The 26,810-nt window shown below is 45.2% G+C and overlaps 1 protein-coding gene across 1 annotated transcript in view; it reads left to right on the plus strand.

The window, feature by feature from the left end:
- NAA25 (N-alpha-acetyltransferase 25, NatB auxiliary subunit) overlaps nucleotides 1-26,810 on the plus strand; it is a 988,861-nt gene that overhangs the window by 909,965 nt on the left and 52,086 nt on the right. The window contains exons 22-23 of the mRNA XM_078667429.1: nucleotides 13,471-13,581; nucleotides 19,768-19,914. Coding sequence (XP_078523555.1) covers nucleotides 13,471-13,581; nucleotides 19,768-19,914 — 258 coding nt within the window. The remainder of the gene's footprint in view (nucleotides 1-13,470; nucleotides 13,582-19,767; nucleotides 19,915-26,810) is intronic.

Here is a 26,810-nt window from a genome sequence, read left to right on the forward strand (position 1 = left end):
AAAATCTAGACCAACAACCTTGCGCGTTATATATGGCATATTTTGAGCTCCATTTTGGCTCTACATTTCTGTGAAGTACACATTGTGTAAACAAAGTCTGGGCTTTCGTAAAGACTAAAAATAATTATGTAAAGTACACATTTTAGAAGCAAAAACAAACACAAAAAGTCTGGGCCTATGTACAGATAAATACATATATCTACACACATGGCATGCAATATCCAAACAAACCCTATGTTCCTCATATCTCCTTGATGGAGCTCAACAATGCTCTTGATTATGTTGAAAAATGTACCCCAGTTTGTGACCAGATATTTCATATTTTCATTTCAATTTTCATCATGTGTTGTATTTATGATTATGAGGATTAAACATTGATCCATTATTCTTAGTAACATGCCTGGATGTGTTTGTACATCTTAATCAAAATTCTCTCCATCAAACATGATTATATTTCTATTGGTAAGCAAAAATGGTGCAACTTATATATACACTTTTTCAAAATTCCCGAAGTCAATTCATGACCTCCAAATTATATACACCTTGGATTCTATGCAACATCTTTAAAATGTGTCCGTTCGGATAATTATTGTTATTCACAGGGTCTAGATTATTACGTTATAGTAAACTATGATCCCTGGATATCCTGAACTCATTTGTCACAATGGTGAATCCAAATAATGTTTTTACACCTATTTATATATACAAACTGAGGATAATCATGCTCCTTCATTTAAGATGTTTACTCCTCTCACGATATTCGCCCTAGTGTGTTACATGTCCCTTTACCACTTCCCTTGACTTCTCCAGTTTAACGCCTATTTACAATTATTTACATGAATGGATCCAAATAGTCACCCTCAATTGGGTCAATAGTTCATAGAAGATGTACAAATCGTTCAGCATCCAGATTATGTCCATCTGGGTATTCAGTTCCCATGCCAAGAATCATCCTGGACTCCAGTTTTCGCAACTGTAAAGTGCGATCACCACCCCTCTCTGATGGTTTGCTCGGTTTGATCCCTGAGTATCTTAACAAGTCCGGATCGCTGTTATGACATTTGGCAAAATGTGTGGCCATAGGGTAGCTTGGGTCTCTGTTCTTAATCGCCCTTAGGTGTTGTAGTATTCTTAATTTTAATTTGTTGATTGTGCTCCCTATGTAAAATTTCCCACATGGGCATTGTAGTCTATAAATCACACATTTTGATTCACAAGTTATGTGGCTCTTATTTTCTCAATTTTGCCATTTCGTAATTTGTACTCTTTTGCATTTATGCCATGTTCACAGGCCTTGCATTTTGCACACTTACAAAAACCTGGGGTTGTCAACCATGTCGATTTTTTTGGAGGATGTTCCTTTAATGTCAGATGGCTTTGGGTCAAAATGTCTCATAGTGAGGCAGTTTTCCTGTATGTAATGCTTGGATGTTGAGTAAGTTGTTGCTTTAAGGTATTATCCAGGAGTAATATATTCCAGTTCTTCCGTAGAGCTTTCTTCATGTCCCTACTTTGGTTGTTGAAATCTATAATTAGTCGTGTTTCTTCATCAACTCTGGTTTGCTCCTCACTGCTACAATCCCTCCTGCTGCCCCCAGGAGTCAGAAGATCATTCCTATTCTTTTGAGCCACCCTGTTTTTTGCAGTGATAATGACTTCTTCGGGATAGCCTCTTTCCCGGAAGCGTTGTGCTATCCTCTCAATCTCCTCTCTCATGTCATTCTGTTTTGAGCAATTTCTCTTTGCCCGTAGCATTTGTCCATACGGGATGCTCCATTTTAAGTTAGCCGGGTGTCCGCTATTAGCATGGAGTATGCTGTTACATGAAGTTGTTTTCCTGTGAATTTTGGAGCACAGCTTGTTATCGCTCACATATATTTCAACATCCAAGAAGATGAGGTTGGTTGAGCTAATTGTGGAAGTGAAATGGAGATTATATTCATTTTCCTCCAATGAGTTGATGAATGTTTGTAAGGTTTCCTTATCTCCATCCCAAATGATGAACAGGTCGTCGATAAAACGACACCAGAGTCTGATTCTTGATCCATGCTCCTTTTCTTTGTTCACTACTGCCATTTCCCATGCTCCCATCAGGAGGTTTGCATATGTGGGCGCAAATGATGTTCCCATTGCGGTCCCTTGTTTTTGGAGATAAAATTGTCCTAAAAACAGAAATGCATTATGCGTCAGGAAGTATTTTAACATGTCCAAAAGCATTACAGAGTGTTCTAAATAACTTATGGACCTCATCTCCAAAGTTTTTTTGACCGCTTCAACACCATCTTCATGGCGTATTGAGGTGTACAAGGAGGCGACATCAATGGTCGCCATTTGATAGTTAGTTTTCCATTCAATCGTTGAGATTTTATACAAGAAGTCCATCGTATCCCTCAGGTAGGAAGGTAGGGCAGTTACATAGGTCATTAAAAAGATATCTATAAATCTTGACGTTGTTTCCAGCAATGATCCTATGGAACTGACAATTGGTCTTCCTGGTGGTTTGCTGAGGCACTTATGTACTTTCGGTAGAAAGTATATTGTAGCTGTAATGGGGTTGTCCGTTTTTAGGTATAGATATTCATTGAAGTCTATAAGGCCTCTCTCTTTCCAAACTAACAGAGAGTGGTATTCATTCATCCAGTTCTCAAGTGGGTTCACCTCTAGTCGTTCGTAGTGTTCCTCTTTGTCCAATTGCCTATTTGCTTCATTTATGTAGTCTGTCACGTCTTGCACAACCAGATTTCCCCCTTTATCTGATGCTTTTATTATTAGGGTGGGGTCATTCCTCAGTTCAGACATTGCTCTGTATTCTTCTACTGTTAGGTTCTGAGTGTTGTCCCTTTTATTCTTGTGGTTGAAAGATTTTCCTGCAATCTTTGTTATCTCTTCTGTCATGACCTCATGAAAAAGGTCCACTTTGTTTCCTGGGGGAAGCTGTGGGCAAAATCTTGATTTCCTTTTCAAACCACTCTCACCTCCTACATTAGTGGGGTTCTTGATTTTTGGCAGAATTCAATATCCTGTTGGATTGTACTTGTATGGTCCTTTTGACTCAAGGAGACTGTGTCCTTTATTGTTGCTAATGTAACAATTGCTGGTAAGTCCTTGTGCCTAATGTACGATGTAGTTATCTTTGGTTCCACGCTGTTCAACTTCTTCTGGGGCTTTTCTGCGAAGAAGTTTTTCAATTTCACCTTCCTGCAGGATTTATATAGATCAATACGTGTGTTTGAAACATCTATGTTCTTATTTGGGCAGTAGGAAAGTCCTCTGTTTAAAAGTTTCAATTGCGTATCAGACAGTTCTTTGCTTGAGAGGTTGATCACTATATTGTCTGATACTGTGTGTTTTTTTGCAGCTACTTTTGCTTTCCTCTGTCTTTTTTTGCTTTGGCTCCTCTTACCGCCCCTTCTTGTTGTGGCTTTGGTAGGGGTTTCTTTTGGAGTGATTGCTGTTCCCTTCCCCACGTGTTGGTTCTTCCTCTTCCCATTTGCCGCACGATCATTTGGGCCAACTGCATCTCCCCACGAAAATCCAGGGGTGTTATATTGATTTCTTCATCATTTGAGCTTATTTCTGAGCTGTCCTCCACCTCTGTGTGCTCCGATCCAGTCTTCATATCCATTGCTACGTGACTCCTCAAGTTGTCGTATTTCCGGGCGAATGTATATATTCGACCATTTGTATAGTCCAACCTATCCCTAGTGAATTTATTGGCCTTACGTTTCTCTACCTCCAGTTCATGTTTCGCTATATTCTTTTCCATGTTTTCAATGGTCTCCTTGTTCTCCTCCGATGAGGGAATATCTGCGAGTTCTGATTCTAAAGCTTCGATGATCGCTGTTATTTTTTCTAGTTTCCTTTCCGCGTGGATAATGAGAGTTCTCATTAATTTAAAAGAGCATTCATTGGTGTCAGTTTGCCACAGTTTTATTAGATCTGCATCCAAGTCATTCAGCGTGGGCATGATTAGTATTCGCAGTCCCCTTGGGATTCTCTTGTACTCAATGTACTTCTCCAGAGTGGTTTTCTCCCACCATTTGTTTACTTCTAATACTTTCTGTTGTTGCGGTTCTCGCACTATGGTTTTAACTGTCCTGTCCTTATTCTTTTTCCACCATGTTACCCCTTTGATGTATTCCTTCCGCGGGGGGATTGTCATCATTTAATAATTCGCTCGCCCTCATCTGGCGATTTCTTGATTTGTCTGCCATAATTCTTAGAGATTGGTTGTGATCTTTATTCTGATTGATATAACTTCTCCTTGCTAGGTGTGCTTTTTTATTTTCGTTTCACACTGGTTTCCCTGTCTTCCTACTCCTTAGGTTACACAGGTTGCCAGGTTTGTCTGCTGCTCCTCGTGAACACTTAGTGTTCAATTGGCTCCCAAAATGCTGCACTGGCCCTTTAAGAAACTCCCCGGTCTTCGTTCGTCACAGACCGCGCTCTTCCGCTATCTTAGCTTTCTCAGGGCATAGTTTTCATAGTTGTCGCTTCAACGCGAAAATGCCGAACACAGTTAAGAATGCGGGATATGTTTTTAAGCGGCGTGCGAGTATTTGCTTTTCGACACTTAACCGCATTAACTTTCCCGGATCCCGGTTACTATACCTGCGGCTCGTTTGCCGGCAGGAAGCTGACGCCTCGCACCACCTGAACGCTGCCGCGTACCAGTAGCGCAAAGCGAATAACCCCCCAGCCAGCGCACTCACCAGCGGGACTTCACAGGTATCCTCTCCACAACGTGCTTCACACACAGTATTCCACCGTGTTCCGTCGCGGCAGTTCGGCAACAGCAGCAGAGGTGTCAGTCGTCTTAGCTCCTTTGTTTTCAACTGGAATTGGTTCGGACTGCCTCCCCTCAGCTGAGAGTGCTCATGATACACGCCCAGTCTGCGTGTCAATATGTTCGAGGCATGTGGGCTGCTGAATTCATATCTATAGCATAGATCGCCGCCTAGTGTTGGGTCCGGATGATTGCACATTGTTGTCCTGGAAGAGTCTTCGAAGTATCACGAGATAGGTGGCTCCTCCCCTGGACTACAGTGCGCATGGGCATCGACTCCATCCCCAGATTGTTTTTTTCCGCCATTGGGTTCGGATGCATATTTGATCACTCAAGATCGGAATCGATAGAAACTTTTCTTTAGGCCCGAAGGCCTTTCCTATATCGTCGGTATTGTTTTGCGTTCGGTGCCCAGCTCTGTTCTGGCTCAGTTCCTGAGTCGGACATCCGGAGAAGCCACGTGGATCTTCGGTGCTTGAGGCCTAGTCAACGCAGCCAGACTTCGACGAATCATCATGGAACGGAGCCCGTTCAAGAGATGCCACGTGTGCAACTCGAAGTATCCCCACATCGATGTCCACCCGGTGTGCAACAAGTGCCTGTCGCCGGATCACGATGAAGCCAACTGTATGGCTTGTTCCCGTTTTCGCTCCAAGAAGACTATTCGACTTCGGCGCGTGGCGCACCAGGAGGCCCAGCTGACGGCCCCTGCCCCAGTGAACATTTTCGAGGGGGAAGAAGCAGACGAGCAGGAAGATCGAGAGCCGATTTCAACTCTAGCGGCGGAGATCGGCTCCAACTACGTCGCAGACGTAGAAATGCTCCATACAGAAGTCGTCGACGAGGTAGGAGACGACAATGAGGCCTATGGGGCCACGGAAGATAGCTCAGGGGAAGAGCTATGCCCCGTTCGAACAATCACTAAGGCTCAGGTCGAGGGATCGCTACATGGCCTTACCCAAGATCTTGCACCTGGATCCACGGTCTCGCCTACGGGCCCGCCTACAGACCCTCCTATGGTGAAATCGAAACCGAAAGTTAAATCTTCGGTCTCGACAAAACCGAAAGTGATAGTGACGCCTGTCGCTTTGGTCGCCTCCACGTCTTCGGACATGTCGGGCCAGCCGAAGAAGGTTGTCGATCCGGTGAAGTCGCTCAAGAGCGTCGAACCGAAGTCGCTCAAGGGCGTCGAGCCGAAGACTGGGGCATCGAAAAAGGTTGTTAAGGCCGCCGACCCGAAACTGTCGGTGCCAAAGGCCGTTGACACAACCAAAGGACTTGAAGCTCCAAAAGCTGTCGACCCAGCACGTCGCCCGGACCAGGCCAAAAGTAATGTCGCCCTCGAGTCTGCCCATGCTGGTGGATCGAGAACACCTGTCGGGTCGACAAAACCGTCCGCATCCTTCACAAAGCAGGTATCGGACTCGTTGCAACGCATCAGTAACAAGGCTTCCGCGGTCGATCCGAAGGTCACTTCCACCCCGAAGCCCGCTGCCAAACCGCCAAAGTCGACGGCGCCGATCCAGTTCACGCTGCCGCCGAAAGTGGCGCCGAAGGCGTTCGCGCCCAGGACGGTCGACGACGCGCCCAAGAAGGTGTCCACGGGACCGAAGCCAACACCTGCAGTTGTAGGCACAAAACATCGACAACCCCTGGTGGAGGAGCAGTCGGAGCAATTTATAGACGCCGACACCGGTAAACTTTCCATCTACAAGCGAAAGATCACGCCGGCACAGCCTATGGAGTCCTACACAATTCCTTTGAAGAGGAAAAAGGCTTCTACGGATTCCCCAGTTCTAATTGAACCTATTTATCCACGGCCTCAGGACACTGCTCCAACCTCACCCACTTACTCTGATGTGGAGGCTGGGGAAGGGGAGGATGAAGAGTACAATTTCCCTGCTGACATTGATCCTGAAGATCACCATGACTCATGGGCAGATGCTGGGGACCCAGGGGATCCGCAAACTGCCCCGGACACTCAAGTATATACTGTTAAAACCTCGCCTACTGAGGATTCTGCGGCATTTAATGCTCTAATTGAGAGGGCAGCTAAAAATCACGACATCCAGCTGCATGCTGACCCTGTTGAAGTGGATTTTCTGTTTGATACCTTTTCCACATCTGAAAAGACTGTCAAGACTCTGCCAATGCCGAAGGGTGTTTTGAAACATGCTGCAGACATTTTTAAAGAACCCACACGTGCCAGGGTTATAAACCCCAGAATCCCAGAATTGAAAAAAAGTATAGGCCGGCACCTGGCGACCCTACCTACATCAAGGGCCAGTTGCCGTTGGACTCTCTAGTTGTTTCTAATGCCTGGAAGGGGGCGAATTCACAAACTACTGGTGATGCTCCTCCCCCTGACAAGGAATCTAAAGTGCTAGAAGCGTCAGGGAAGAGGGTGGCGGCTCAAGCGGCCAATATCTGGCGTATTTCAAACACTCAGGCCCTCTTGGCCAGATATGACAGGGCACACTATGATACACTTGAGACCCTGTTAAAACACTTGCCAGATGAGTATAAAGAGGCAGCGGAGATGCTCATTCAGGAAGGGAAGCTCATCTCAAATGCTTCTATTAAATGTGCACTGGACGCAGCGGACACCGCGGCCAGGGCCATTAATACAAGTGTGATGTTGAGACGTCAGGCCTGGCTCAATCTCCGGGTTCAAACCAGAGATACAAACCACCATCCTCAATCAGCCTGTAAACCCTGATCACTTATTTGGACCTGAGGTGGATACCACCCTGGAAAAAATAAAGAAAGACACCGAGACTGCGAAGTTCATGGGGGCTCTCCAGTCCCAGCAGTTCAGGGGTAGTACTTTTCTTCGCTCAAGCAATAGAGGTGTTTCCAGAGGCCAGATGTCCCAGCAAACACAGTACACGAAAGGTGGTGCACAAACCTCTTACAACAAGCAGAGTAGAGGCGGCTATCGCGGCAACAGCACCAAGGGCAGAGGTCGTGGAAACAACAACTCCCGATCCTCCGCCACCAACAAACAGTGACGCCTTGTCACTGCCCCCCGACCATACCACACCTGTCTGGGGGGAGACTCCAACAGTTCCTGCCAGTCTGGAAATCCATCACCACAGACAGGTGGGTCAGAAAACTTATACAGTACGGTTATTGTCTGGAGTTAACGTCCACTCCACCCAACATCCCACCAAGGCACCGTCCTATGTCAACAGAGCATTTGCACTTATTGCAGCAAGAGGTGCTCGTCATGCTGCAAAAAGGGGCAATCGAGCTTGTGCCAGTGGAGCAACAGGGCTCGGGAGTATACTCCCTGTACTTCTTGATCCCAAAGAAGGACGGGTCCCTGCGACCCATTCTGGACCTCAGGCCCCTAAACCAGTACATTCTCTCAGAACACTTTCATATGCTCACGCTGCAGCAGGTTCTTCCGTTGCTTAATCAAGGGGATTTCCTCGCAACATTAGATCTAAAAGATGCATATTTTCACATTCCACTACATCCGTCACACAGAAAATACCTCAGATTCACCATTCAGAATCAGCATTACCAATTCAAGGTCCTCCCTTTCGCAGTGACCACAGCGCCCAGGGTGTTCACAAAATGCCTGGCGACAGTGGCAGCGCACCTCAGACAAAACGTTCACGTCTACCCTTATCTGGACGACTGGCTTGTCCAAGCAAAGTTAGCCCAGCAGTGCGCTGCCAACATGTCCCACACCATTCACCTTCACGATCTGGGTTTCTCGCTAAATTATCCAAAGTCGCACCTTCAGCCAGCCCATGTGCGGCAGTATCTGGGCGCGACAATAGATACTCTGGCAGCCACAGCTCAGCCAAATTCTGTGAGGATCAACAGCATTCAGTCGCTGATCCAGAAATTCAGACCGCAACACTAGCTTCCAGCACGAGTGTTCATGCAGTTGATAGGCATGATGGCCTCCTGCATCTTCATAGTCCCGCATGCGAGACTACATATGCGTCCGCTTCAAGAGTGCTTGGCACGTCAGTGGAATCAGGCTCGCGGACAGTTGAAAGACCTAGTGTTGGTGACCGGTTGGGCATACAACTCTCTGCATTGGTGGAATCCACACAACCTTTGCAAGGGCCGACCGTTCCAGGAGCCTGTTCCACAGATCATCCTAATGACGGACGCTTCTCTACAGGGTTGGGGAGCTCATGTGCTCCACTACACAGTGCAGGGACTATGGACAACACAGCAAAGGAACATGCACATCAACCACTTAGAGCTGATGGCAATCTTCCTGGCGATGGAGGCATTCAAGGTACATCTGTGCAACAAAGTCGTGTTGATCCGGACGGACAACATGACAGCCATGTACTACATTCAGAAGCAGGGAGGTACACACTCTCCACAGTTGTCTCATCTGGCTCAGAGCATGTGGAAGTGGGCCATTCAGAGGAACATCTTCCTCATGGCGGAACACCTCCTGGGCAAGGACAATCAGATGGCGGATCTGCTCAGCAGGTACAGCCACCAAATGCACGAGTGGGAGATACATCCATCAGTGCTCCACCCGCACTTTCCAGCAGTGGGGTCATCCAGAGATAGACCTATTCGCCACAAGGGAACGCGCCAAATGCCAAAGCTTTGCCGCCAGGTTCCCGCACCCACAGTCGCAGGGCAATGCGATATGGATGAACTGGTCCGGCAAATTTGCGTAAGCTTTTCCCCCAGCACCTCTAATACCGCTGGTGGCGCGAAAGCTAAAGCAACACTCGATGACGCTCATCCTGGTTGCTCCAACGTGGGCCCACCAACCATGATACACCACGTTTCTAGAACTTTCCGTGGTACCGCATCAAAGGCTGCGCCTCACACCCAGACTTTTGACGCAGAGCCATGGCGACATTCAGCACCCAGATCCGCAACAGCTCAACCTGGCGATCTGGCTCCTGAGGTCTTAGAGTTTGGCTACCTCAACTTGCCTCCTGACTGCATGGATATCATACGGGAGGCAAGAAAGCCCACCACCAGAGCATGCTACGCAGCAAAATGGAAGCGGTTTGTCATTTATTGCGTGGAACACAACATTGACCCGCTTGACGCGTCCACGCACAACATCATTTGTTATATGTTGCATCTTTACAAATGCAATCTGGCATATGCTTCCATTCGGATACATTTATCCGCCATTGCAGCTTATCTCCAAAACCGGCAGCATCTCTCCCTTTTCCGAGTACCTGCCATTAAAGCTTTTCTAGAAGGGCTCAAGCGAGTCATTCCTCCCAGGACCCCTCCTGCTCCTGAGTGGAATGTTAATGTGGTACTCACCCGACTGATGGGTCCACCTTTTGAGCCTCTACACTCATGCGAGTTTCCTAATAGCCATTACGTCACTGCGACGTGTTAGTGATCTCCAGGCGCTCACGGTACAAGAACCTTTCATACAGATTCACTCCAACCGGGTGGTGCTGCGCACTAACCCTAAATTTCTTCCTAAGGTGGTTTCACAGTTCCATGTCAATCAAACTATTGAACTGCCCGTGTTCTTCCAAAATCCAGAGACGGTGGCTGAAAGAATGCTCCACACTCTGGACGTCAAACGAGCTTTGATGTACTACATTGATAGGACCAAAGATTTTAGGAAGACGAAACAACTCTTTGTTGCCTTTTCTGCCCAACACAAAGGCAACCCCATTTCCAAAGCAGGTATAGCCAGGTGGATCGTTAAGTGTATTCAAATTTGCTATCACAAGGCTAAGCGCACTTTAACGGTCCCCCCTAGATCCCACTCCACCCGTAAGTTGGGGGCCTCCATGGCTTTCCTCGGAAATATCCCTTTGGAAGACATTTGTAGAGCAGCCACATGGTCTACCCCACACACATTTACTAAACACTACTGTGTAGATGTGCACTCCAAGCAGCTGTAGGGCAGGCTGTTCTAAAAACACTTTTTCAGACGTCTGCAGCTGGCACGGGCGGCCGCCGCTAATGGAGTGACTGCTATATATTCTATGCTATAGATATGAATTCAGCAGCCCACATGCCTCGAACTGAATATGCTACTTACCAGTATGCATCTGTTCTTGGCATGTAGGGCTGCTGACTTTCATATCGCCCACCCTCCTCCCCGGCGCCTGTAGCGGCTGCAGAATTTACACTTACTCTTAGATGACCACCGCTCACACTGTTACACTCCATCTTTGCCACCATGGCTAAAAACAATCTGGGGATGGAGTCGATGCCCATGCGCACTGTAGTCCAGGGGAGGAGCCACCTATCTCGTGATACTTCGAAGACTCTTCCAGGACTACAATGTGCAATCATCCGGACCCAACACTAGGCGGCGATCTATGCTATAGATATGAATGTCAGCAGCCCTACATGCCAAGAACAGATGCATACTGGTAAGTAGCATATTCATTCTAGATTCTCCTTGCCCCCCACTCGTCGGCAGAAGTCACAGCACAGCAGCAGTAAGTTTTTCAAAACGTATTCTTTATTCACACACCATGTGCAGGATGTAGTTCATCAAAAAACGGACGGCCTACGCGTTTCTGCTACTCTAGCCTTCCACTGGACCATAGAGTCCCAGGGATCTAGACCTTATTTTGTAGTGCAAAGTGAAAGTACCCTTTTCCATGTCTATTAAAAATCTAGACCAACAACCTTGCTCGTTATATATGGCATATTTTGAGCTCCATTTTGGCTCTGCATTTATATATATATGTATATATGTGTATGTATATATGTGTGTGTGTGTATATGTATATGTGTGTGTATATGTATATGTGTGTGTATATGTATATGTGTGTGTGTGTATATGTATATGTGTGTGTGTGTATATGTATATGTGTGTGTGTGTATATGTGTGTGTATGTATGTGTGTGTGTGTGTGTGTATGTGTGTGTATATGTACATATATGTGTGTGTGTATGTGTATATGTATGTATATATGTGTATATATATATGTATGTATGTATATGTGTGTATATGTAGATGTGTATATATGTGTATGTGTTCATGCAACAATTTGACCTTGCTGACACCACGTTTGGAAACAGCGCTCAAGGCGGAAGGGGAGCGTGACTCTATCCAGGTATGAGAGCGAGCCCACACCTCATTGCCACAGTAAAGCAGAATGGAGAAAAGACACGAATTTTGTATTTCACCCACTTGGGATTAAAAAGACATTTTATTTTGTCAGAAGTGTGCATCCACTAGGAAAATACAGCGTTGAACTACAGCGCCCAGAAGGCCATGTGTGGCCACGCCCAAGACGGGCAGGTGCTGGTTATAAATCACATGAAGCAGGCACTTCTGACTTAAGCCACTGAAGAAGAGAGTATGCTAAACTCTCGAAACGCGTTTGGCATTAAAGCAGACTGAAAGCATATTTCCTGTTTTACTCCACGAGCATGTCACAATAAAATGGTGTTTGGAAAATCCAGCTTCCGAGTGGCCAGTCTAATTTTGGGGTCCTGGACTGTGTTGGATATATATATGTATGTATGTATATGTGTGTATATGTGTGTATATGTGTATATGTAGATGTGTATATATGTGTATGTGTGTATATATGTATATATATGTGTGTGTGTGTGTATATGTGTGTAGATATATATATGTGTATATATATATATATATGTGTGTGTATATATATATATATATATATGTGTGTGTGTATATGTGTATATATGTGTAGATATATATATATGTGTGTATATGTGTGTATATGTGTGTGTGTGTATATGTGTATATATGTGTGTGTGTATGTGTGCATATATATATGTGTGCGTGTATATGTGCATATATATATGTGTGCGTGTATATGTGCGGATATATGTGTATATATGTATATGTGTGTATATATGTATATATGTATATATATGTGTGTGTGTGTGTGTGTGTGTATATATATATATATATATATATATATATACACATTTTACCAAATCCCCTCGACTGCTTGTTGACAAGCGGGACACGGACACCAGTTGAGTGCATACATTACTTCTTTTTTTGCTAAAGCTCAGCATGGCAGATGACTCGTTTCGCCCATCAACTGGGCTTGATCACATGATATATAAATATATCCTATAAAAACAATGGATAACAATTTTATCATTTGTTCGATGTAATGAATGTCATTCATCTTCACCAAGCACTCCACAAAAGCCAAGCAAGCAGTGAGTAAACAGAGTATTTTTAAATACTTCAGTTATAAAAACAAATATTTTACTTGGATGGGCTTATGTTTAAGGGTGGGTATCAATATGGGGTTTATAGTGCCACTAACTGACTGTTTGATGATTCCTAATTGGGGGATTATGCTTCTCAAACAGGCTAGTTATATCCTCACTTTATGATTAACATGAGCTATAACAGCAGGCCCAGTCTATGGACTAAGACTGATGCAAGCAGGGCAAGCCTCATTTGCGCCCTTGTGGGCGTGGTGATAAATGAAAAAAAAACAATTAGCATGGAAAGGGTCTATAAGGCCACAAACGGTGATCGAATTGAGAAAGGGTTTATAAGTACTAAAGGCCAGCTTGAGGCGTACATAAATACCTTCCTTTCCATGTCATATGAAGCCAATAAGGCCATGTAAAAGTCTTTATTAACTATATTTTATGTGTTGCTGTATCTGAAGAGGACAGTATGGTTTTATTTATTGCTTGTGTTCAAGTATTTCCTGTTTGAAGATGAGATCCTTTTTGATAATTGTCTTATCTTTTTAGACTGTGTCATTTGCACTGTGGATATCAAGTTATTGTTGTAGTGTTCTCCGACCCCTCAAATCAAATTTACAAAAAAAGAAGAAAAAGAAAAAGGATACAAGCACAACTCTGGTAAGCATCACATAGATGATTAAGCAATTAAAATAACATTGTTTAGTAAATATCTACAACTTGTTGATTTCTGGAGAAAAGATTTTCGACAAATTTGTGTTGCTCTATATGTAATACTACTGATGTGTATCTTCTACCACCATCCACCATTGCTGCAGCCTTTTTTCTCCATTCCTTAAATGTACTAAACAGAAAACATGTAACAAACAAACAAAACAAAATACATTTAATTTTTGAACTGTAAATGTAATTGTATTTGCCATTCTACATTTACAAAAATATAATTTAAAGTAAGTATAATTTTTGGGGGCCTAGAGTCACTTTTCAATCTCACCAACTTTGGGGAAAATGCAGATAAAAGAGGAGGGGCTGGCTTTAGTAGTCAGTCAATGTTTATTGTGTCAATTAATAAAAGTTGTTACAAAGATTCAACTAAAATCTCACATACTTCATTTCAATTAGTTCGTGCCAGGGGAGTTGTGATGTATTATATCTTACTAAAACTATCAAATATAATTTTTATGAACAGGGCAATTAAAAACCGATAAAATCAGTGAGGTGCAAGTGTAGACAATAAACCGGTTCAGTCCTGTAGATTCCTTCCCCTTATGTGGAGGCTTTACAAGTCTTGCAGGGCAGGGTTGGGGTCAAAGAGTTGTAAATACATTCAAAAATGTCTTTGAGATACTCAAACCAAGTTTTAAATTAAGAGTTTTGATGACGTTATAAAATACATAGGTCCGATGGTGGCATAAGTAGGCTGAGTGCTAAATATACATAGGGGATTTCATTCCAATGAAGTGAGAGTTGTACAATCCTCAATAAAGCATGAGTTCTTCAGGCCTAATAATTTCAGTTCAAAGGTGCATTGTGCTTGTTTTACCTAAAAGTTCTTTGGCTTTATATGCAAACTTAGCAAGCAAAACTTGCCAATTCCATTGGAGTCTCCAGATTAAAAAGCAGTTTCATGGCTTCAATACAGGTTCGCACCACATGTTTTAAAAACAAGGGCTTTAATAAAGTACGTTGTGCGTGCAACATATAATGACATGTGCAAACCAGATGAGCCAAGGATTCTTTATATTGGTGGCAAAGTCTGCAAGTTGTTATTGCTCCAAGGTTTTCCAGCGCCTGTTAATGTCTTTGATCGGCAAGGCCCATTATTCTCCCCATGAAGATTTGTTTTAAAATCGCCTTATTTAATGCCATATTAAGGTATGGTTGTCGTAAATGGGCTTCATAGGAATTTGCAAGTATCCCAATGTTGCTGCTGGAAGAGTTCAGTTCCTTCAAGTCCCCTTCCTTTGATAATAACCTGACTTGCTTTTTCAGGATGGACTTTAGGGTGCCAGGCTGGTGAGTAAAATCCTGCAGTTTGGACATATCAAGGTTCAGTTCATTACAGGTGGTGTGCAGGCAGTCATGCCACGGATTGATCCCTTTAATGAAAATTATCTTTAAAATTGCCTTCATTGTATAGGGGGTCTGCGCAGGCCCCTCAATAGAACCGCACCATTGAGGCCTAGTGCTCATAACTGTTTGTTCAGCCCAAATTCCAGTCGCACCAGAGCGTTGCGAGCGTGGGCAGGAATCGGAAAAATGTGTTTGTATGCGCGACAATTAGCGTGTTCCATAGTGTTAACAATTTCTGGGAATGCTATCTGACCATACGTGATTGCCGTAGGTAGTTTGGCATTTAAGACCTTTCTCATTGCCTTGGTCGGGCTGTATAGCTTAGAATACAGTTTACACAGAGCGAATGTTACTGCTTTAATTTTTGTTTCGACTGAGGCAATGTGTGCTGTGGGTTTCCCATTGCTCATCAGCCACACCCCCAGGGAGTTATATTTGGTCGCTGTTACTATTTTTAAATTACCCAGTCTCCACTGTTGTCTGAGTTTTTTAGTGTATTTCCCAAATATGGCTACCTTTGTTTTTTCTGCGTTCGCTCGTAGTTCATTGTGGTTGTTATAAATGTTTAGTGCATCTAGTAGTCTTTGCATGTCTGTTTTTGTATGGTCTAGTAAAACCATATCGTCTGCGTACTGCATTAGACATAATCTATTTGGGCCGATTTTGGGCAGTAAAAGGTTGGCATTAGATATCATTTTTCCAAGGTCTGCCATGTAGAGATTAAAAAACAGAGGAGCCAGTACGCAGCCTTGTTTTAACCCTCTCTCTGTTGGGATCCTTTATGGGCTGAATTTGCCGCAGTTTTTACTCGAACCCAAGTTCCTGTATAGAGACTGATTATGGCTTGCAGCAGGTTTGCCGGTTTCCCCCAGTCTTGCAGTTTCCGCCATAGCAGATTTCGATTGACCCCATCAAAAGCAGTAGAGTAATCTACAAAACATGCAAAGAGAGGCGGCGAGTTTTTCTGCCCAGATTGATTTATTTAGTAGGCCAGAGCTAGAATGTTATCCGTTGTAGATGCTCCTGTCCTAAAGCCGGTTTGGTACACAGGGAGAATTTCATTTTCATCGGCCCAGTCCTGTAGATCTTGCAGGAGGAGGTTGGCGTATCCTTTCGCCTCAATATCCAGTAAGGCAATAAGCCTGTAATTGGCAGGGTCCCCAATATCTCCTTTTTTGTGGATGGGTTGCAGCAGGGATCCTTTCCAAGTCTCCGGGACTATTGCATTTGTCATACAGTACTGGTAGAGTGGCGTGAGTACGGTTCCCCAGAAGTCACACTCTTCTTTGAAAAGATGGCCTGGTAGGCCATTCGGACCGCGGTTGGAATTGGCAACAAGGGCTTTCTCTGAGTATTGGGGGATACCTTATTTGTTTGCCTATTAAGAGATCGTATACCTTCGTTGACCGATTGGTCCAGTTCTCAGGGATTTTACTACTTGTAAATTCATCCGCTATTTTCGGCCAATCGCTTTTCTAACTGTTTAGAACTGATGTATCTACTTTATTCCACTTTAGTCTCCTTGGCAAACTCCATTCTTACTCCAATTCCACCTAATTGGGAAAACTGTCTATAAGATTGCGGTGTAGAAGCCACAATAACTATTCAATTTCAAATCCCCCAAAATATTGAAAAAAGTGCGTGGGTTTGGGGTGCAGATTTGCTATTTTTATTCCAGTACCATCAGTATTGGGATAAGGGTAAATAATTGTGGGAGGCAGATTTACTATTCTGATTCCAATCCAGTTCTGAAATGTGGACACAATTATGAAATTCTATAAAGGGTCATTGGTTTTCCTGTATAAACAAATTGTTGAAATTCGAAAAATAATGAATTTAATTAGTTCAAATGTAAGACTAGATGAGAATGTTTTCATCTGTAATATTTTGCCTTGATATGCTACGAAAGTAAATATACTATTTCTGCTATCAAGCTCTTCCTGTCGCCAAGGTGTATTGTGTTCGTCAGAGGTCCAGTAACTAGTGTTGCCCAGAGTCAAGTGAACTGTGGCTTACAATTATTTTTCATTGATTAAATATGGTAAACTATAATGAATGAAAAAAGTTATGAAGGAAAGCCATGCTTTTATTTAACCACTTCGGCGCTGATGATGTGCTCAGCTCGTCATGAGTTGCGCCGCTCGCACGCTGATAACGAACTGAGCTCGGCATGTAACGCGGCTTTTTTAAAATCGCAGCGCGCAGCGGGAAAACCGCTAGCGCGCATGCGGTTAAATGTGCCCAAGATGCTGAGTTTAGGAATAGTGGTTATTTGCATCACTCTGAATTTGGGGTTACTCATCTCAAAATATCTTTATTCAGATGTTGTTGGGTACAATACATGTTAGGCTTTGAAATGTAAGGCTGAGTGTAAAAAACAATGTAAAGAAACTCAGTAGATCGAAGCAAATGTTATTTTTTTCTGTGTTCCCACACATCCTCCGGTGATACTTCACATCCCTTGCTGCACCCACATCAAACTGCACCACAAGAAGCTTCACTGGCTCCCCATTCACAACGCAGCCAATTCAAACTTCACACGCACATATACAAAGCCCTACACAACACAGGACCAGAACACCTGAACTGCCACATTCACATTCACCAACCCACAAGACACCTATGTTCTGCCTCACACTCATTCGCACACATTTCCCATATCCGCAAAAGCAAAGCAGGTCGCTAATTCTTCTACATGGCCGCAATCCTTCCTAGAAGGAAGATTTTTCCAGGTCTTTGAAGTCGCTAAATCACAACCCATCTCCCTACAGTGCAGAGTTCCGCAGGGCTCTTCATTGATTCCTACTCTTTTTAATGTTTGCATGGCCCCGCTATCATATGTTATAGCCCCCTTTGAAATTCATATGGTGACATACGCGAAAACACTCAGCTGGTCGTAGCACTGAACCATCCCAACCAGCAGACCAATGACCTCCATTCCTGTCTTGAGGAAGTAGTCAAGTGGATGACACTTTCCCACTTGAAACTCAATGGGGAAAAGACCGAGCTCATGATCCTCGGTAATTCATGAAGTCTGCCTCCAAGCACTATATGGCCTCCCTCAATGGGTCCTGTGCTGGTTCCCAAGACAGAGATTACAAGTTTGGGAATTTGGCTAGACCAGGACCTCACCTGCATAGTGCAGGCCAGGAAGACAATTGCTACATGCTATGGCCTGCTGAGAATGATTTGTAAAATCCTCCCTCTTCTACTATTCCAAGCAAAAAAACTACTGATCCAGGCTCTAATCCTGTAAAGGATAGATTACAGAAATGCCCTGTATTTGGGCGCGAAACTGCCGGTTGTACAAAATTGTGAAGCAAGGCTACTTACGGAGACCCCTGATCGATGCTCAGCAAGGCCCTCACTACGCTCTCTCCACTGGCTCCCGGTGCAGGAGAGAATCAACTTTAAGGCTCTCTGCTTAGCCCATAAGTCGCTGGACGGGCGTGGACCCCCATTAACAAAGCCATGATTCGCCCCTACAGGGCAAACAGGAAACTTCGCTAAGATGATCTTCACCATGCTGTGGTTCCTAGGATTAAGAAAGCCAGAAGTGGCGCACAGTTTTTTTCATTCGATGCCTCCAGACTCTAGAATGCCCTTCCGTTGAACCTCCGTAGGGAACCAAATTACCTGAAGTGCCGAAAAAAACTAAATACCTGGCTTTTCCCATAGGGCATCTGTCTTCTAGTTACGGTTTCAGCGCTGGGATGCTCCAGGGTAGCCATGCGCTATACAATTGCCAATTCAATTCAATCACACACATGCACTTATCTCCAGTCACAGACAATGAAATTCTGTCAGCTGCTAGCTGACCGGCTATGCACACAATGTGAATCTTTAACAATTGAAACCTCCAAACTAATTCAGGGGATTTGGTTTCTTTGTAAAGTGTTAAATTCCCATGCAACCCACAAATTCTCCTTGAGAGTTTGGATATTGCAAATATAAATAGATGCACCCTACGAGTTGGGATCAAAAGCCCAAGGGTGATCTAGTAGATCCAAGCCCATCCATTTTTTACTTTTTAAGATAGAGTCCACTTTCACCTAAGCACGGGATTGGAGGATAGGCACCTGTATCAAATACCAAGCTGCAAAGCAGCTTTTTGTGGTAACACATGGCGCCTTTTATGTATTGATCAACCATGCAGTTGATGTGGTGAAGCTGTTAACACTGGAAGAAAAAGACTTGACTGGTGTCGACAAGCAGTTCAAGGGGTATTCACTGTAAATGGTATGTTGGTACCTTAAAATCTAGCATTCCTGGCATACGCAGCCTATTTGTCGAGGGATTATGGTATCACATTTCTAGTCGTTTTGAGATCTCCTTAAATTAGACTGCAGTTGACTTTACCTGGAATTACTGGCAAGTGTTTCCCTCCTTAGCTTAGTGTTAGACACCATTTTAGCGGATTCAGGTCTTTTCACTGTTCTCTTCCTTGAGTAAACTATCTATTAAGTTTATATTAAAGCCCTTTTCCACTGCCATCCACTTTGTTAAACTCATCTAGCAGTGTCCAGCACCTTTAAAAAAGCAAAAGATAAATGAGTTTATTGTCCTTAAAATAAGAGTTAATTTAGAACTGGGGAAAAAACCAATGAGAAGCATACAAAGACTTGATAACCAAAAACCTGTATTTGGAAATTCTAATGAGTGCTTATTAGACATTTTAAAAGCCAATACATAGGAGATTGTCTTGAGATGTCCTAGTTTTGCATAAATTAAAGATGTATTCATAATTATCTCAATGTCTTCCCCCACTACCAGCCACCTGTTTTGACTGGTTTTCAGGATTATGTCACCAGTATGCAGACGCTTCTTGTCAATGTTATCGACCATATGAATGGACTTGAAATAAGTCTGGCTGCACTGAAACTTGAAGAGCTGTCCTTGGGAGGTGATTTGCTTTCAGAGGTAAGCTGAATCTCCTGGTCCAACCCTTAATTTTTCTGAAACTGTTTTCGCAGGAGTTGTGAATGCATTTGTGCTTTACCTTCTGTGACCCTGTCTTTTTGTCCTTGTCCCCCTAGTTACATAGGCAGGAAGATGCGTTTACTAAATTTAAGCAAAGTTGATTACGAATTTATTGCTTTTAGTTTCCGCATACCAGAACAATCAACTGTAAAGTTTTTGTGCCCATGATGTTTCTGATAGCGAATAGTTTGGAAAGCTTCGCTTGGTTTTGTTAGTCACAATTTAGGAAACCTGTAGCTCCTAAGCACAAGAAGATTGGAAAAGCAGAAATTTAAAGCATCGGTCTCCTTTTGGCCTTCAAACTTCCTTTTCATATTGGTATGGTATACTAACCTAACAAACACAAAGCAATACATTTTTTTTTAAATTTCCACATGCTTGTTGCCGTTACACCTGTAAGGGGGGTTATGATAAAATCCTTTCGAAACGAATAAGGCTTACTCTTATGAACAAATCAGGGGATTAAGGCATCTTGTATAGTCATGGGATCTTTAAATGTTAAATGTTTTTGTTTCGGTCTGTGGCTGTAGATAAATATGCTCTGCGTTCTTCCATCCATATTCTGTTAAGCCCAAACGATTACAGCTTGAAGTTAGTCACAAGATCTCGTTAATGAAGTTATTAACACAACTCGTTCTGCACAGGTTTTTCAGGATACAGCTGCTCATTTTTTTAACCCCTTACCCAAAACATTGTGTGTGTGCCTCCGTGAGGATCTCCCTGTGTCACCAGAAACCCGGAACTTAACATTAAATGTTATGGCACCTTCGGTCTTACATCCTCGACGAACCTTGAGCCATCTCCATCTAATCTCGGAGAATGCACCTGGGTGAGGGGCATGGAATAAACACCCTTGCAGTTCTATCCAACGTGTACCACCACATACCCTGGAGCAACTAACATGTCATTTGCTATTACTTCCACTCACCAGGAGACCTCCTGTGAAAACTGCTATGCCTTCTGTTTGAAGAAAATACTCAGGTGCCTGACTCGAAGATGATGGCTTACCACAAGATACAGACAAGCTACATCGGAGATGCCACACATTTTCTGATCCAAACACATGCCGGGGGGGGGGAGCCAGACCTTCTAACATCCCAACAGGTCAAGTAAGGGACACCCTAAAGTCCATTATCTCCGAGAGGTCCGACCAGAGGAGGAAGAACAGTTTCTGAAGCCTGTGTTAAAACACATGCTAGGCTGTGGCCGAAGAGCGAGTAAACTCCACGTGCCTCAACGGTGTTGCCACAAGGTCAGACTTGAGTCCCAAAACGTCCTTCAACATAGGCAGAGCACCACTCCTGCAGGAGTTGTGCTTGGAGCCCTGAGTAAAGCCTAAAACTGCAAAAACCTTCATGTTTGCTTCCTTCAACCAACATGCTTCAAACTTAAGATGCAGGGTCAATTCTAGCTAAAATCTCATATAATGGCACTGAACCACGTAATTCTTGAATGCCACCTCTGCCCTGACGCCCCAAAAAGCTGCTCTCTGAGCCGAAATAGACCCGAAAAGCTCCTCCGCCACTGACATTGAGACTTGCCTAGAAGGTGTCCTCAAGGTCGAATTTGTGAGCCACAGAGGGGTGTGTTCTTCTAGAAATTCTTGAAGGTCCTAAAATAAGAACCAAAAGCAACTGTTTATCTACCAAGAGACAGACCAGATATTTGCCAAACCATTCCAGGACTCATCTGGATCCTGAAAAAAGTGTCTCACCTTTGAAGAAGAATCAATCCTCAACCCACCCCCAAAATGTATAGGGACTAAGCCACTTGCCCAACACCATTCATACACTTACCTACAGCACCACCACCACTATCCCCATACTCCGCTCCCTCTATACCACAGGACACTGATTCATATCTAGCCGCCCATATTCTGTGCAGGACCCCTATGAGAAGCCCTTCAAGCCCTTGGAGGGAGATGAGAGCGGTTTGCTATGGTGGTGCAAAGGGTGGCTGAGGTCCTGGACCTTAGCCTGCCCTCGGTGGCAGTCAAGACAAACATCTTGCCAGAGTTGCTTCAGCTGGGAGAGACCCCCTCAGAACCTCTTCTCCCATTTAATGAAGCCCTAACAGATGTCCTGTTTGGAACTTAGTCCAAGCCCAGCACAGGGACTCCTGTGAACATGATTATTGCCTGCCTCCACCGGCCCACTCCACTGCAGGGGGCCCCAATTTCCTCCACATCACCCTACCCCGGAGAGCTTGGTGGTCCAAGAGACTGGATACCTTAAGCAAGAAAATGTTTTCTTCCACCAGCCCGGCACTCCGGTCCGTGAACATTGCGTGCCTTTTGGGTTACTCCTGTGCTCTATAGGATTCGGTTGTGCAGGTGCTGCCCGGTCCATTATTTTCAAAGCTGTTGCTGACGGGAGACATACAGCTAAGTTCATGATCATATGTGGACTGGATTCAACTGTCTTGCTAGGCAGAGCGGTTAATGGCTTCAGGGCGCCACACTCGCTGACTTTTCAGGGGATGGCCAAGCATCGCTTAAGGACATTTTATTTGGCTCCCACCTGTTGGGAGACCAGGTCGATTCAGTGCTGGAGGGCCTTAAAGGACCACAGAGCTACGGCCATGTCCTAGAGCCTTTCCGTGGGCCCTCGCCAACCCCAGTCAGTCTTCCTTTCGCTCCTTTAATGGCCACAGAAGGGGCTTCCAGCCGTGATTCAACACTATCAGCCACCATGGCGCACAACCTTCCAGCCTTTGCGTGGTCGAGGAGACTGTACCCACAGTCCTCGTGAGTCAGGCAGCCAGAGATAGGACCAGTCCACCACCCACCTAGCAGGCACAGCCTCCAAAACCCTTTAGTTTGCCCTCTTTCCATCATGGGCACTCAGTGGGATGCAGGATGCACAACCAATTGACCCACTGAAGGTCTATAACATCAGGCCAATAGGTTCTTAAAATTGTCCAAAGGGGCTCCTCCTTCCCCTTCATGGCAACCCCTCCATCCATGCCACCTGCTTGCAACAGGCTGTCTGAGGACCATCTTACCTTGCTCCTCCAAGAAGTGACTGCTCTGTTGGCCAAGGGACCCATAAAGTGGATGCTGACGCCAGAAGTAGCTTGTGGTTATTTCATCTGGTGCCCAAGAAGGAGGGAGTCATTTGCCCTCTCCATTTCTTCCTCAAGAAGTTGTTCAAAATGCTCACGCTTGCTCAAGTCCTGTCTGCCTCTGAACCGGGAGACTGGATGGTAGCGTTGGACTTACAGAATGCATATTTCTACATTCCCGTCCTGTCTGCCCACAGAAGTTACCTGCGATTTACAGTGGTCCACGAGCACTTTCAGTTTACCGTTCTTCCTTTTGGCCTTACCAGCGCCCCTCCGGTGTTCCCCAATGTGATGGCGGTGGTTATAGTTCACTTGCGGAGAACAAGGCTGCCAGTCTTCCCCCCTATCTTAACGACTAGCTGTTGAAGGCGGTGTCACCCCAGGCTGTCACCCCCCACCTCCAGACTACAGCGGACCTCCTGTATTTGCCGGCGTTCTCTATCAACGTGATTAAGTCACGCCTTTCCTCTCAAAGTTGAGTCCAGTATATTCAGACTTTATCCTTGATTTTGGTGAAACTGACTCGAAGGCTGCAGGGACTCATTGCCTTTTGCACCCTGCTTGTGATACATGCCTACTGGCATTTGAAGGTGCTGCAGTGCAACCTGAATAGCCAATGGGTGCAGCATTAGAGGAATCCCCCTGACATAGGCTAGATCTTAGAGGGAACTGCAAAGGATCTGTAGTGGTGGTTAACGAACCGCGGTTGGATCAGCGGCAGACCCCTCTCCCTTCCCCAACCAGATCTCACCGTGGTGACAGATGTCACTCCTGGGATGGGGCGGTCATCTGGGAGAAGTAGAGATCAGTGGCCTCTAGCGGAATCCGGACTTCACATCAACTTTCTGGAGCTCTAGGTGATCTGGCTGGCATTGAAAGCCTTTCTACCCACCAAGGGAAGGCTAGTACAGGTGTTCCCGGACAACACCACCGCCATGTGATCCTGCAACAGACAGGGCAGGAAGGGGTCGTGGACCCTTTGTCAAGAGGCCCTGTGTCTCTGGACGTGGCTGAAACGTCAAGGCATTTCCCTGGTGGTTCCAGACCTGGCGGGCTCTCTGAATGCCACGCCGGAAGAACTCAGCTGAAGATGCCTAGCGGATCAGGAGGTGGTGCAAGGTCTCTTTCAGCAGTGGGGAGAGCCTTGGTTGGTTCGCCACCCCCAAGAGTGTGCGATGTCAGTAGGTCTGCGCGCTGGAGTTTCCAAGGTGGCTCCCGCTCAGGGATCCCTTTAGTCTTGAGTGGAGCTCAGGCCTCCTGTACTCATTGCCACACATACCACTCCTGCCCAGAGTTCTCAAGATAATCTGTGGTTCCGAGCAGGGCTCGGAGTGTTTGGTATACCAAGCTGTTAGGCCTTTCCATCGATCCTCCGATCAGGCTGCCCTTTCGGCAGGATCTTCTGTTGCAGCAAAGGGTTCTCTTCATGCATTCATGCATAGAGATAGAGTGGTGACAGTTGACACCTTTCGCCCTTCCGCCCAAAGTCTATCATGTTATCTTGGCATCCAGGCATACCTTCACCAAAAGAGTATATGCATGCAGTTGAGACAAGTCTTCTGCATGGTGTGCAGATAAATGGGTTGTCCACCTTTCTGCTCCCCTCTCTCAGGCTTTTCTCTTTATCCTTTCCCTTGCCCAGCAGGGATCTGTTCTGGGTATCTTAAAGGACTATCTTTCTGCTGTCTCATCCTTTCTGCAGTTGCCTGACCAGCCATTGCTTTTCAAACCCCCTATTGTACATAAGTTCTTGAAAGGTTTGCAACATATGTTTCCTTCATCCTGCCTCAGTGGGACAATAATCTATTCCTGTCGTTCCTGATGTGCCCTCCCTTTGAACCCTAGCACAACTGTCCTCTCTGGTTCCTTACCATCAAGACATCCTTCCTGGTGGCAAAAACATCTGCCTGGAAATTCGGTGAGCTTCAGGCTTTGTTATCCAAGACTCCATACGTGAACACCTACCTAGACATGCTGGTTCTTCACACTAGCGCTTCATTTGTGCTGAAAGTGGTTACTCCTGTTCATGTAGGCAAGTCCATCACCCTGCTCACTTTTTATGCTCCGCCACATCCCTCTGAGGAAAATGAGCAACTTCACCGACTGGACCTAGAAAGAACCTTGTTCTACCGTGACCTCACGCAGGAGTTACGGGTGAACGACCAACTCTTTGTGGGGGTATGTTGGCGTGAAGAAGGAAAACGCGGTGCAGAAATGGACCATCTCCCAGTGGATTGTGCTCTGTCCTGGTCCTGCGGTACAAAAGGGGGTGGTGATGGACGGAGCATCTGAATCAAACACTCACACCCAGTCAAAAGAACTGGGTTTAATCCATCACCGTTCTTTAGCCCACTCTGCCACCCCAGTTCAGACATGGCTATATGCAAATCAGTCTGACCCTGTGCCTCATGGGAACAGTCCAGCCCGAACTGCCAAGCCTTCCCTGGACCGGAAACAAGCTTCCGAGGACCGGTTTCTGGCATTCCAGCCGTCTTCAGCCCGGCTTGCTTGAATCCAGTGGCAAAGTGAGCAAGGGACTCACGTCTGAGCATACCCTGCCACACTTATGGTGGCCAAAAGCGGTACAAAAGGGGGTGGTGATGGACGGAGCATCTGAATCAATCAAACACTCACACCCAGTCAAAAGATCTGGGTTTAATCCATCACCGTTCTTTAGCCCACTCTGCCACCCCAGTTCAGACATGGCTATATGCAAATCAGCCTGACCCTGTGCCTCATGGGAACAGTCCAGCCCGAACTGCCAAGCCATGCCTTCCCTGGACCGGAAACAAGCTTCCGAGGACCGGTTTCTGGCATTCCAGCCATCTTCAGCCCGGCTTGGTCCTGGACATCCGCCAGGCAGCAACATAAGCCTCTCTTCACATGCTCACAAAACACTACTGGGCACTTTGCCTGCTCAGTTCTACAGAGCTTTCTAGTGGAAAACAGTTTCGGGGTGGTATTGCTTGGGCATCTGTTCTTGGGCAATCTCTATCAGATAAGCAAGTTACTTACCTTCGGTGAAGCCTTATCTTGTAGACTCCATATAGCTGCAGAGTCCTTATCGACCCACCTATCCTCCCTGCTCTGCAAACTATTTTCTAGGGACAGAGCTTTCCCCTTTCAAGGCCCTAGTTTTCCACAACAGTGTTTGGTGTTCTTTGTGGCTCCCACCTCCTGGCGTGGAAAGTTGCGAAAGAAACTGACCTCATCGTGCTGGGATGGTGCCTAAATAGGCATCACGCATGTCATTTCTCGCACAGACAACCCAGACGACGCCACTTGGAGCCAAACAATGCCACCTACAGGCGTGCAAGGGTACTGCTCACAAAAACATTTCTGGATCCAGTCTGATCCCTTGGGTTAATTTTAAGGTAAGAACTCTGCGGTTAGATAGTCTCTACCAGATAAAGCATTACCGAAGGTAAGTAACTTAATCATCAGTGCCAGCATCCTCCTCTGCAGGTATTCTTTGCTCAGGGTGTCTGGGTTTAGACCTGATGTCCAGCAGCACCTATTGAACGTTCCTTTTGATTGAAAGCATCTGTGAACAACAAACCTTCACAAAAACTGCTTACATTTTCTTATGGCCCAATATACTGCCAAAATATCCTTGTCTATGGTGGAATGCTGAATTTCTGCTCTCTTCAATAACCTTGAAGCAAAGGCTATGGTGACGTCATTACCATTCTGCTATTGCTTCAAGACAGCATCAGACCTTTATCATTAGCACCTGTCTCTATACAAGTCAAACCTGGAATTAACCTCCTTAT

Source organism: Lissotriton helveticus, chromosome 11 (assembly GCF_964261635.1).
Source record: "Lissotriton helveticus chromosome 11, aLisHel1.1, whole genome shotgun sequence".
Taxonomy (NCBI): domain Eukaryota; kingdom Metazoa; phylum Chordata; class Amphibia; order Caudata; family Salamandridae; genus Lissotriton; species Lissotriton helveticus.